Raw genomic sequence first — 14,487 nt, 5'->3', positions numbered from 1 at the left:
AGGTGAGCTGCCAGGCTGACCTATAAAGGTGCCAGATGTTCCAGATGGGTGGGGTTTACGTTGCAGCACTTGAGGACATCTTTAGTGTAGTTCTTGTAGCGCCTCTTTTGTCCACCAGCAGCCCGTTTTGCATCGCTGAGTTGCCCGTAGAGGGTTTGGTGGGGCAGGCGGTGGTCGGGCAGGAGGATAATATGCCCTATCCGGCGGAGATGGGTGTTTTTGCCACTGATGCTTCCCTGCTGGGGACGGAAAGGATATCTGTGTATGGCACCCGATCTTCCCAAGAGAGGCCGAGGATTTTTTGGAGGCATCGAATGTGGAAAGCCTCCAAGCTGGTGATATGCCGTCTGTATGGGGTCCATGTTTCTGCCCCATAGAGCAGAGTGGAGGCACATACCGCGTTGTAAACAGCAACCTTGCTACTGATCTTTAGTATTTTGTTTTCAAATACCCTTCTACGGAGTCGCCCAAAGGCTGAAGAGGCTTTGTTGATGCGACTGTTTATTTCAGTGTCAAGGGAGCGGTCTGAGGAGAGTGTGGAGCCAAGATAAAGCATTCTTTCAATCAGGTGCCAAGTGTGTTGTGTCTAGTGGCAGCCCACCAAGCGTCCAATGCTGGGACGCGGCACTTGCCCCCGGTGGACACGTACCATGAGTGTCTGACATCATGGAAAGAGTCTCGCTGAAGGAGAAGTCTGGTTGTGAAATCCGGCGAGGTGAGGTAAGACAACGGTGGAATAGAGGAATACATCCACGGTGGAAACGGGGAGAGTTTGTTGTGTTGGAGAACAGAAAGCAAAGTGTAGTGTTATCTAAAAGATTATCAATGTCATGGCTGAATATTTAGATGATTTCCTCAACGTGGATGAGATCTTTGAATTCGATGGTCGCCCGTATTTATTGTAGTCAGAGTATACGGATATTAATATTTCACAATGAGACTTCTCCTTGAGCGGGACTTGGACACAATAACAAACAGACCGGATCAAGAGGAAGGTCAGAAAAAGGTTTTCTCTGTAGGGTTCTTTCCATAATGTTGTCAGACACTTGTAACAACAATCTGAGCCTGTCGGTGGTAAAAAGAAGCATCTTTAGTGGACGTAACGTTGCATAAATGCTGCTCTTTTGTCCTCGCAGTTCGTTTAGCGGCTGCTGTTTACAGCGCTCTCCCTCAATACTGGAACAATTTCAGAAATTGTTGTCCACATTAGTCACTTAGATACAAAAAAACATGCGAAAATATGCTCCAGGTTAAAAAATACCGAAGTTACGCTTTAAGTCTTCATTTTTTATTTTTAAAATTCAACATCTAAAGAAGTCTTGAATTGCCCAGAATTTTAGGAAGGAATTCAGTTTGATCTTTAGTTGAATATATCACACAACGTCTGTTATAGTATCCACTGTTTTATCTTTATGTTAAATAGTTTAAACTCCACCAGCATTATGTAATTCAAGTCAAGCATAACTGTGATGGATCAGAGCATTTCCATAATCTAAGATGGCATTCACAATATCTTTATTTGTCTTCTCTCATACATGCATACTGTACATACATACTGCATCCTTTTGGCATTTTGATCAGCTGCTATGGCTGACACAAAGGAGAGGAGGGAGACATGCTACATGATAATGGATTAGCTGACACCCCCTTCTTTTCTATTCTCTTTATTTACCATAATGTTATCCAGGAAGAAAATCTTTTTTTTAATGTTCGATTTTGTTCATTTCCAGCGTGTCCAATATCAGGTTTTAATGTGCAACTTAAAAACGTGCATATAAAGATGGATGGAAACACACTTTATTTATATATATATATAAATATACACAATATACCCACAACAATAATTGGAGATAAGGAGCAGATGGGAAGCAGACAGCCGATCAAGCTTGATTAGAAACGAGCCACAGGAGTGACAAACAGCGGGAGGATACGGTGGCGTCTGCAGGACGTGAAGTGAAGAATGTGGGCATGAAAAGCAGAACCAGCGTGAGAAGAGAGGAAGAAGAGGGCAGAGGAGGCAGGAGAGGACACAGCTGTGGCCATGACAGTAATAGAAGGCCTCGTCCTGTCGCTGCTGTTTGCCAGAGAAACTTTCATGATGTTACGTGAACGCAGGCAGAAGTGATTTGTCTGTAAGAAGTCAAGCCAGTGTGGAAAGTTAATCAGTTCTTCTTTTCCCCCAAAAACGGATTTCCACACACTTGTCATGCAAATCCATCGATGTAGTTAGAGAAGAATCAACTCTGGGGACAAAAGCAATGAGAAATGAGAAGAACCACACTGCACGAGGAAGTTATGACATTTATAAACCAGACAGCAAAAACAACATCAGAACACGAGAAACTAAAACTACTCAATGTGAAATATTATTGTTGCATGGAATTAATGAGCAGTACTACTTAGCCCGTGAAAATGTCCCAAAAATATTAATAAATGTAAAAAAAAAGAAAGAAAAACACAACATTTCTGAGAAATTTTCAAAAAAACTATTAAGAAAATATTAAGAAAATGTCCAAAAATGGCTAGAAATGTCTGAAAAATATTAATAAATTGTTAAAGAAAATATATTCAAAAAATATTTGTAACAAATCCCAAAAATGGCTGAGAAATTTTCCCAAAAACTATTAATAAAATATGTTTTGTATTATCTTTGAAACAGTTGGATTTAATGGTTCCTTTGAGGATGATTTTGAGGATTCTGGCGACACGTCCTCGTTTCATCCAAAAGGTGAAGAGGAAGAGAAAAAAAAACTTTGACTTTTGAATAATTCAGATTTTGGGGTTTCACTGTCAGCAGTAAAGCCTCGGATGCAGCGGGTTGCAGAAATTGATGCATCTCAGCTGACATTTCTAATTTGATGCTTCGATGGCGACGCTGTAGGCGGGGGCAACACTTAGTGCCGTGATAGGCAACGTTAAGTGTATCATTTTCTTTAGATTGACATGAAAAATGCTCCATGGTCTATAATCTGCCTCTCATATTCAGCTCAACGATTAGCTTCTCTATAAAGTGTCTACATTGTGTTTGTGCTTTATCACTCCACTTTATGATAGACATAACCTGCATTTAGTTCATAGCTCAGAGAAGAAATTAGAAAAATACAAAATGTAACATATCGTCAACTCATTCTTGATATATAGGTAAAGGTACCAAAAGTGCTTGACATTAACATCAGGAAATAACAGGAATAAAAACATAACATATCATAAAATCATAAAAAGGTACATAAAAAGCATAAGGAAGAAGCGAATCTAAATAAAAAAAGTCTTGAGCTCAGATTTAAAAAGTACTAGGTCCGTGATATATATCAGGGGGGAACTGGTTCCATAGTTTAGGAGCAGCGACAGCAAAAGCACGATCACCCCACAGCTTCTACCTCGACCTCGGGACTTTGTGTTCACGTCTGGAAATGTTAGTTAAAAAGCGAGCAGCAGCATTTTGCACAATTTTTGTTACTATTATGTATTGTTAAGAGTCCTCTGAGTAATGTGTGGTTTGGTTGTCTTTCAGACTCTGACGTGGTGAGCCTGGATGGCCGCAGCAGCCTTCTCTACAGGTTGAGTCCCAGCAGGCCGAGGCAGGAGACCAGGGAGAGCATCTCTCTGATATTTAAAACCCTGAGGAACTCTGGGATACTGCTTCACGCCGAGGGACAGAGCGAGCACAGCGAGCACAGCCTCGTCCTGGAGCTGGAGAAAGGAAAGCTCCTCCTGCTCCTCCGAAAAGGTACAACTCCTCGTTCATGGTTGTTTAAAGTCACACTGGTGCTGCATAAAATTAATTTAAAACAGGTACTGTAGCAAATACCAGTGAGTTATGAGTTGATCAAACCTTGCTGGCTGTTTTGTTGATCTCCCACAGATCTATTAGTGGACAGTATCATGGTGTTTGTTGACCACAAGTTTCTGTTCTTTCGACTTTATGTGCTTTGGTATTGTGAACTAAAGTGGTGATCTGCTGATTTAACACATGGAGTTCATGAGCAGTACTACTTAGCCCGTGAAAATGTCCGAAGAATATTAATAAAATGTTAAAAAAAATCCCCAAATTATCTGAGAAAGTTTCTAAAAAAACTATAAAGAAAACATGAAGAAAGAATGACTAGAAATGTCTCAAAAATATTAGTAAAATGTCAAACAAATATATATATTCAAAAGGATATTTGACAAAAAATCCCCAAAAATGTCCCAAATAAATCCGAAAAATATTTGTAAATGTCTTGAAATATGAATAATATAATCTCCAAACTATGGCTGGAAAATATTAGTAAAGTATTCCAAAAATATGAGTAAATTGTCAGAAAAACACCCTCTGGAGGGAGCTTTCCAAAGTCTGAAAACAATTACAGCGATTACAATAATAATATCTCAAATTGGGCTTCAGACTTATTTAACAGAGAGCCTTCATCACAACTAAAGGTGAGGGGTTTGATGGGTGTTTTGGGAGCTTGACCAATAAAATCAGTTTATGGAAGTGCAATATTTAATATCTGGAATCCTTGTTTTTTCGACTGAGCTCATCTTCTTTTGGTTGTTGTTTGGCATTTATATTCTTTACATGCTGTTGATTTATGAAGTGTTGGAGTTCTTCTGTTCAGACAAGCATTAGACAAGTTTTTCCCTCATCCGATGCGAGAGTCGTACCGTAAAGTACAGACGGTGTCGTATGCTGTATACAGATTGTAAAATCCCGACACCGGCCCCGCTGGGCCACTGGGACGGAAGGGAGGAGTTAAAGTTCCTGGTCGTAGCTTTAAAGGTCTGAATCAGATGAATCATCTCATTTCACTAAACAGTAGATTGTCTTTGTGGTCTGAGGTGTGGAGCAGGACAACACTCCTATAACGGCTGGTGTCTGGCCTGTACAGCACAATAACTGGCTCTGGCTTCTATTTGATTTATTGTTGTCACCCCCACTTGTACTACGCTGAGCTCGGTGTTGGTGGTGTTGGCGGTGTTGGTGGTGTTGGTGGTGTTGGTGGTGTTGGTGGTGTTGGTGGTGTTGGTGGTGTTGGTGGAGAGCGATAAGGCTGCTTTGGTAACATTTCTCTCCGCTCTCACTTTCTATTATTCTCTTATTTTTCTGCGCTTTTCTTACTTTTCTTCTTGTGCTGCTTTTCTTTCAAATGGTGCTATTTACCTTCCATTATGTGCTCCGTTATGTTTCTTTCTTTGTGGTATTCTCTCTCTCTCTTTTACTCTTCCTTTCTTACCTCCTTCCCTCCTTCCCTCCTTCGCTCCTTCTCTTTTGCAATCTGAAAACGACACCATTTGGGTCTTTGTGCATCTGCCTTGAACACGTTGCGATGCCTGTGACTTATAAAGTATACATTTTGCATTTCTGTTAGCAGGGATTTATAATACATACTGTAGCGTGTGGGATATGCACATGAGTTCTTTTGTGCTTCAATGTTCAATGTTTCAGTGAGCTATTTATATTTTGTAAATGTCAGATGGGTTTTCACTGCCTGGCAGTGTGCAGCTTTCTGCAACAGCAGAAGACTGAAAGCTTGCATCTTCAATCTTTCACATTTTCACAAAGCAGCCTAAGTAAGCGGCGGTGGTGGCGGTGGTGGTGGCTGCACTAACTTTGTTACTGACTTTGTTTTCTTTGTATGTTTCCAGTTTTTGAGAAGAAGATGGCACCAACAATGGTGAACTTTTAGAAATTTAGATTTGAATTAAACATAAAAATCAACTAAATGTGATTTGATCAAACAGATCATGTACATGGACGAGTGTTTGTGTACCGGGTGTGCTCCGAATCGAAGACTATAGTCAACACGTTCTCATCCTAACTCGTCATATACAAGATGCTTTGTCAAAGCTCTCACCGTCACTTTTTCACCTGCAGTAAACCTGTTCTTAATATTGTGAATTAAACTAAAACACTTCCGATTTGGCAACAAAACCACACAGATAGATAGATAGATAGATAGATAGATAGATAGATAGATAGACAGACAGACAGACAGACAGACAGACAGACAGACAGATAGATAATAACTTTATTGATCCCGATGGAAATTTCCAGCATCACAGTTCCATAATGCAAACATATTAGTAAAAAAGCACAAGTTAGTAGTACAAGGTATAAAAAAATATACCAGATATAAAAATACCAGGAGATGAAGAAAGTGTTAAAATGAATCTAGTGCAGGGTAACAGCTGAGATACGGGTATATATGTATATAGTGCAAAAAGTGATAAAGTGCTGGATAATAAAATATAGGAGATATAGATATTAAGAAAAGTAAAATATGGAATATAATACGGGATGAAAACTGAGGTAGAGAGTTTTTAAAAAAAAATAAAAAATAGTCTAAACTTAGTTAGGTTTAGGAAACAACAACATGGTTGGGCTTAAAATTATGACATTTGTTCAGTGAAAATGTGACTTCATGTTGTGAACACGGGACGTTAATGATCCGCTGATTGTAAAGTGAAACGTAAAAAGCGGGTCACGACCAGCGGGCTCCTGGATTTAAAACCTTGTGTTAGTTTGACCCATCTACCTCCCCTCCGTCCCGCCCGCCTGGTTTGTGACTTCTCGCTCTTAAAACTACGTCACCACAGGACTTTCTCTGCGTTTACTGTTGCCGCGGATATCGAACGCTGACAGCCGTGATGGGAATGAGAACGGGCTGATATAATAGATAATGATGAGTTGCTAGAGACCTGACAGGGAGATATTATATTAATAGATTAAAGTTCGATAATGATCACTTCATAAGCACCTGTGAATCACAATAACAGCAATTTTCTTCATAAGTCGTTGCTGATTAACTCTGAACCAGCTGATGAGCGGCACAAACCAGTAACCACTCATTCATCACTAATCACTTAATCATTACTTACACCCTCGAGAGCACACAAGAAAACAGACTGAAAATAGACCGAGGGGATTATACTCATGTAAAATTCTCAGTTTTTGCCACATAAGGGTAGTAAACTGGAAGCTTGAACTTGACTTGATTAATTTCTTATGGTTATGATGACATGCCGCTATCGTAGAAGAGTGACAACGAGGTTAATTGTGTGCCATCATCATCTCTCTCTACACAGAAATATGTGTCATGTGTTTGTGAGCCGCTGTCAGAAGAAGCTCTTTGTGATTTGTTTCTAAAATTGTGGCCTGAAGCAGATTTTAGTCGCTGCGTGTGTTTTCTCACAGTCTCTAACTTGTTTTCTTGCACACTGATGCATTGTGGGGGTTTGTAAGTGCCAAGTTTGGTTATTCCTTCATCTCTGATCTGATCAGTGTTCTGAGCCGGAGTGGTGTTGCATCCTGAGGCTGAGTTTGTTTTTATAATCATAACCATGAAACAACCGACTATGATGGATGTTTTAATTCATTACAAAATGCTGACAAATGCATGTTTATCTAAGAGAAAGTGCTGTGCTTCTATGATGACGCTGCTTTTTGAACATTACCCGTCAGGATCACGAGGTCAGAGAGTCAAGGATCGTATATAACGTGACCCATCAGAACCATCTGAGAAGCCGTCATCAGAAACTGTTTGGAATAGGGGCGGGCACTTTCAAAATACTTGGCAGATGATTGGATGAACCATCCGTCAATCAAACTCAGGCAGTCGGACTCGGGAGAAGAGCGAAAACATGTTTTCCATGGAGAAAAGTCTTCAATGTTCTTTGCTCTTCTTTCAATGTGTCATCTCACACACCTAAACCCAAGATCCCAGGAAGAGCTCCGGTCGTCGATTCCAACTTTCGTAGTGGCCAAACGGCGGTACTACAACTTCTGTGTCCGTCACGTGATGCCATCGGGCCCAAAAAGACTTTTCCCCATAGACTTCCATTGGGAACTCAGAGGATAATTTATTTTGAAGTGAATCAACTCCCCAGTATGAACATCTAATAGTCCTTATTTAAAACATTACGTTTTTAAAGTTGTAAAACGCACTCATATCCGAATCCAGAGTTATTTCCCTTCCTCCGTTCATGTGAATGAGACCCAGACCGAGGCTGGAGCGCCAAGCCGTGATGGCGGCGTGACGTTGGGACCCCGTGACTGAGTCATGTGACCGAGCGGACGCTACTGCTCCTGTTCCATGTAGCCCAAAGATCCGGGTACTTTTCCAGGCAGAAGTCGAGCCATTTAGGCTTCATGCTCCACTGAGACACTCTCATAGGAATGAACGAGGCCCGCCTCCAACGCTGGATCCAGTTCTCTTTATACATCCATGCCTAAACCACGCCCGTAGCTACAGGAGCTACAGTAGCTCCTCACAGGACGCTGATTGGTCCGGTCTCTGGCTTGCCGGACACAAATACATTACTTAAAGCCTGACAAGATGGATTTTGGTGTGAGATGTGATCCTGTGATTCTCGTGAGATCTTTTGACCGGTGTTGTGTTTTGTAAGTTACATTAGTTTTATTGTTGTTTGTTAGTGATGTTTGTGACGTGTTTTCAGTAGTTATGTTACGTTGTTTTTATACGTGTTTTACTTAGTTTACGTACTAATTTTAAGCCCAACCATGTCATTTTTCCTAAACCTAACTAAGTGGTTTTGTTGCCAATAAACCTAAATGCGGACGTTACCGTAGTTTTGTTGCGTCGTGTAAAAATGACACGCTAAAATGCGTTCTAATGACACACCGAATGTCTGTGTATTGTCGTGCTATTTATACACCTTACTGCTTTCTTACACATTCTCATAGCCATACGTGTACGTTGCTTCAGGAGGGTCAGCCACAGTGCAGGATCTTATTAGCAGTTTTCTTGGTTCAGTTCTTTATTCTATGTCACTAAAAATGAAACCCCAGCCTCTTTCTATCCCTTTACAGCTTAAGAAGGTTCAACTTTAAAAACAGAGCTAATGAACTAACTTGCACCTTTACATTAAATCCTCATCGGTGTGAGCAGGTCTGGCCTCCACCGTAACGCCCATTCGGAGAGTTTAGCTCCGTTCTTTTCTGCCACTGGAATATTTAGTGAGAGTAAATAAATAAACCAGGGATCAATGCTCACTGATCTCATGCCCTCTGGCTGAGCTTCTGTTTCAATAAAGAAGGAAGGACGTAACTTGGGAGGTTTTTATGTTGCACTGTAGTTTACTTGCTGACGTTGTATGCATATCTCTGTTTATGCTCCATTTCAAAGTCCCAAACTAATTTGCTCTCAAATGGGAAATTAGATTGCACAAAGGCACAGAGTGCAGCTAATATACTGTATGACAAGAAAGAGCTGAGAAAACAGACCAGGTAAGAGATCTGTTGAGTTTATCCATCTGTCTGTCTGGAGCATCAAAACATTTGATCATTGTGATGAAGGTAACACAGTTTATAGTCTAAGTGTATAGAATATAAGTCTAATGCAGTGAGGGCCGAAGAGACAATGTACTACGGAGTATTAGGACCACATTGAGGGAAAACACATCTGAGATTTACACAATAAAGTCAGAATATTACAAGAAAAAAAAGTTGTACTATTATGAGAATAAAGTTATAACTTTACAAGAAGAAAAGAAAATAACACGTAAAATGACTACTTTATAATATTATGACTTTATCCTCAAAATCTCAGATTCATTTTTTTTCCTCGATGTGGTCCTAATACTCCGTCGTAGCGTCGTACCGTCGTACCGTCGTACCGTCGTACCGTCGTACCGTCGTACCATAGACCTACAACAATGATAAATAAAAATGAAAATGTAAACAAAAAAACAGTTATTCATTTCCATTGTTATAAATCCACAGGGAGCCGCTGGAGAGGAGCTGAAGAGACGCAGGTTGCTGACCTCTGGGTTAAACTTATGACTCGATAAAAATGGCTCAGATTCCTCCCAGAGGAGCTGATGGAGCCACCTGTGGAGCTCAGAGTTCCAGGTAGAAACTGTTGAAATAGGGAGGATTGATTTATGGTCGTATTAAATCTGAGCTGGAGGTTCAGTTGCTGTTGGAGCCTCCATCATGCGATAATGGACTGTAAGGCAGAAATGTGTCAAAAGCACTGGTCCGCTCTAATTATTGCCAATACCAAATTGAATGTTTCACATTATTATTAACAGCTCTGAGAGCTTCTGTAGCACTCACATATTATACATAATCAAATCAAGTTATTCCTGTCGTGTAGTTGTTTCCCTGTATACAGTAAACAGACGCTGAGTGGATGCAGATTCACTGTGTGGATACAGTCTGTCAGCTCAGCTGTCACAGTGAGTGTTGGGTTCATGTGCCGTGTTCAATACTGCAGTATTGACTCTCCGTGTTATTCTACTCTATCCGTTGAGATTTATAGGAAGGTGTCTCAGCTGTGTTCAGTCTTGCAGGGTTGTAAATAAACAGCTTAGAGAGAGAGCGAGCCAGCTGTGCTTAACTTCACAGCCCACCGCTGACTCATTCCAGTAACACAGAGAGGACATTTAGCTCACAACGACAAGCTGATTAGCTGAATACAGTCGCCTCCGACGCTCAGACGGTCCAGCATTTAGTCACTTGAACACTTGAGTGTTTTGAAACAGGGCTCAAACAAACCTTATTTAATGCATTATAATCATACTTGTAAAGCGTTATAATCTGCTTATAGCACTTGTAAATATTCATAATGCTTTATAAGAATAATTATAATAGATTTAATGATGTTTTTTCACTTAACTTAAAGCAAATAATGTCCAGTTATAATCAACTTCTATATCTGCCTATACTCACACTCTGCAGAAACACACGATGACATTGTGATTAACGTTGTGAAACGATTCGTTGGTACTTGGTTAAGGTTAGAAAAAATGGTTTGTGTTGAAATAAACGCAACGTAACAACCATAACTAGCGTCAATAAATAACAACCACCCTTAGCAAATTTTCTTACATAACATTTATGTAACAAGCGTAACAATGTTACATAAAGCAATGTTACGTGAAACAGTGTTACGTAAAAGTGTCATGTTAATTAACGTTACATAAATCAACATTACGTAAAACAAAGTTAGATAATACAACATCAACGTTATATGTAGAACAACGTTACATAGAACATTACAACGTTACATAGAACAACGTTACAATGTTACATAGAACGTTACAACGTTACATAGAACAACGTTACAGTGTTACATAGAACGTTAAAACGTTACATAGAACAACGTTACAATGTTACATAGAACGTTAAAACGTTACATAGAACAACGTTACAATGTTACATAGAACAACGTTACAATGTTACATAGAACGTTATGACGTTACATAGAACAACGTTACAACGTTACATAGAACAACGTTACAATGTTACATAGAACGTTACAATGTTACATAGAACGTTACAACGTTACATAGAACGTTACAACGTTACATAGAACGTTACAACGTTACATAGAACAACGTTGCTTAAAACACGGTTGCGTAAAACACGGTTGCGTAAAACAACGTTGCGTAAAACAACGTTGCGTAAAACAACGTTGCGTAAAACAACGTTGCGTAAAACAACAACTATTTTTAGTTCCTTTTGGTTTCACACAGGCCACAAACGGCGGTCTCTGGGGGTGAAAGTCCTGTGTTTGTTTGACCCATCCACCAACCCTCTAACTACCACCCTGAGTGGACTGTCTTGCTTGTTATACTCGTTCTAACACCAATTAACTTTCAATAACGGTCCCTCATTGAACTACGTCACTTGCTCTGACTGGATGAAACAGTCAACGTATCCGTGGTTTGCAGAAACGTACGCCAACATTTTTGGTTCTAACCAAACAAAAAATGTCAGTGAGTGACCAGCAATTATGAATATTATAATATTTGACCTCTATAATTCATTATAAAATGCTTTATAATGTGTTGTGATTATTGTAATAAAGCATTATGAATATTTATGAGTGCTTATAACTATAATCATAGAGTGATATAAGTAGATTATAATACATAATAAGTCTGTTTATAATGCATCATAGAAAGTGTTACCCAATACTTTTTCCTGGAGGTATTGCTATGTTGCTACGTTTATAAAATTACAATTACACCATCCTCCTGATTCTAGCAGCACAGGGGCAGTTTTTCTGACAAAAAGTTTAAACTTTACTTTTATTTTTTATTAATCTTAAAAAGACAACTGTGGAATAACAATGGAGCAATAACTTTTTCTCTTTATTCAGTTTCTGGCCAGGCTTCTTTAAAAGTCTTGAAACATTTCTGAAAAGTTGTCCTGGAGCACTCGTTGTAATCGGGTTCAGAGGTTGCACATTACGCTTGTGTTGACTGATTGTGCGTGTACCGTCTCAATCATTTAAGCTGAACGAGATGAAATGAAAACGCTGAAACAATTACAGCAGTCTGTCATCCGATAAGAGTCGTCAATGTCTTCCAAGAAAATTAGATTTAGATGTGTAAAAGCAGGAGCAGACAGCAGACGATGAGGTGATATTGCCTTGGGGAGCTGTCTGGAATGATCTAACACGGGAACCTGCACTGTAAAAAGTAAGAACATCTTTAAAGGAACTTTTAGCAGCTTCTCAGGTCATAAAAACAGCACAGTTCCCTTTTTAAAAATCCCTTGAAGAGGAAGAGGAAGAAGAAGAAGGCGACATGAATCCTGAGGATACTCACTGAAATGAAGACGACCTCAGTGAACCTGGAGACCACACAGGGGAACTCCCAAAAGTTTCTTAAAGTGCTGCAGACATGAAGGACACTTGTCTGGGGAATGTTGTCATTGTGAAGGATCTTCTACGCTACAAATAATACATCTGAAAGGTTTCAGCTTTTTGCTTATCTTTAGGGTATAAAAGAAAGTTCTGCACTGACTACAGCACTTCGTCCAGACATGGTCATATGGTCCGCAACAGCTGGCATACGTTGAGGAATTGACAGTATCATGGGAAGATGGTGTCAAAGAAACTTATGAGAGGAAGAAGACCAAGTACTCTGAACTGGAAACTGAAGCTGCCCAGAACGGCTGGAGGACCAAGAGTTCCCTGTAGAGGTGGGATGCAGTGGACTCGTTGCTACATCCACGACCAGTCTATTGATGAAAACGGGGGCTGAAAGGTCGCTCCCTCCAACAAGCAAGTTTGGAGAAACACCATCTGCATGTAGATGGTGCAGCTTGGACACATCATCAGTGATGAACCCAGGGTCATCGGGTGTTTCAGGTCTTTGATCATCAGACGCGGTTGATCAGTCCCCGGTTGGGTACGCTACACCATGGATCACCCCTCGTGATCCACAACCACCTTGAAGCTTTTTCTGCAGCTTCAGTGATGTTCCTGTCAGTGCTGCGATCATGTGCATCATATAACTTTTAATTTCACTTGACTCAAGTGTGTGGGTGCGTGCACGGCTCTGCACACCCCGCCTGTCTCTGTGTGTACAAGATATTCACCTCCTGAGTGCTGACTCGTAACGATGATTAGGATGTTGAGTTAGACTTGCAGCAGGATGTGTTTTGGTTGTGAACTGGGTGTTTGCTGCTCGCTATTGTTTCATCAGTATGTTGATGTGTAAATTGGCCTGGGGGGGGTTAAACTGAGCATGAGTATTTCAATATATGCGTGTTCATCATGCATGTAGATGTGGCGCTGTGTGGTGTCAGCAGGCTCCCCTCTGTTTAAGCTTCATGTATCTATAAAACAAATAGCAAAAACAACAAAACTATCGACCAAGATCCATGTGAGTAGTCATGTACATGTCAGTTAGCTGTTGTTTCACAACCATGGAGAGCGCTTGTCTGTTGTGCATATGGGCCGGGATCTGTGTGTAGGCATCGTATCCTCATATTTGACCTCCTCCTTCGTTCATTTTCCTACGATTGTCCAGCAACACGTTGTCATTTTCAGCTCGTTACATGCATACAGTCTTTTCAAAATAAACTTCCGTCTTCACAGGAAACTACTTCCTTAGGTTTAGGCAACAAAACTACTTAGTAAGGTACATGAAAAGATGGTGGTTTGGCTTAAAATAACTCCGGAGGTGGCGTTTAAGTACATAACTTACGTGACGAGTAAATCAACGTTGACTTCTGGTTTCACGCGGGACATGAACATCGGTCTCCGTGGCGAAAGTCCGGTGTTTCTTGACCCACCCACCTTTATATGCATTAGTTTTATGAACGGTTTATGAGAGCAGCCTGGTGTAGGTGCAGCGCTGTCCGTAGTACTGAAGAGGATCAGAGGAGGTCGATCGATAGACAGACAGAACATGTCATCTAGTTAAAGTTCTAAGACGCAAAACATATTTAAATAGAGTAATAAATTGTCAGACAACATTTTGTTGATGTGTTCAATATCAACATTTCCTCAGCTCGGACCAGCTTTACGCTTCTTTCCAAATGGTATTAGCTGTATATGAGCCTAACTTCCCGGAGACGGGGTTTCAGTGAAAGTTCAGTATCATTAACGACTAAATACTCTCGACTATGCCTTCATTTCCGTGTTTCTCTTTCTCTCATCTCTGTCTGACATGTGCCAACACCAGTCTGCTGATCAATGATGATTAAGTGCACTTCACTCTCTTCCTCTCCGTCTCCGTCTGTATCCT

The 14,487-nt window shown here is 40.4% G+C and overlaps 1 protein-coding gene across 1 annotated transcript in view; it reads left to right on the top strand.

The window, feature by feature from the left end:
• LOC119496186 (contactin-associated protein-like 4) overlaps positions 1 to 14,487 on the top strand; it is a 93,954-nt gene that overhangs the window by 39,722 nt on the left and 39,745 nt on the right. The window contains exon 5 of the mRNA XM_037783307.1: positions 3,512 to 3,727. Within this exon, the coding sequence (XP_037639235.1) occupies positions 3,512 to 3,727 (216 nt within the window). The remainder of the gene's footprint in view (positions 1 to 3,511; positions 3,728 to 14,487) is intronic.

The sequence above is a fragment of the Sebastes umbrosus genome, chromosome 10 (assembly GCF_015220745.1).
Source record: "Sebastes umbrosus isolate fSebUmb1 chromosome 10, fSebUmb1.pri, whole genome shotgun sequence".
Classification (NCBI taxonomy): Eukaryota; Metazoa; Chordata; class Actinopteri; order Perciformes; family Sebastidae; genus Sebastes; species Sebastes umbrosus.
Note: the sequence above shows the minus strand (reverse complement) of the source record. Positions and strands in the feature narration are given on the sequence as shown.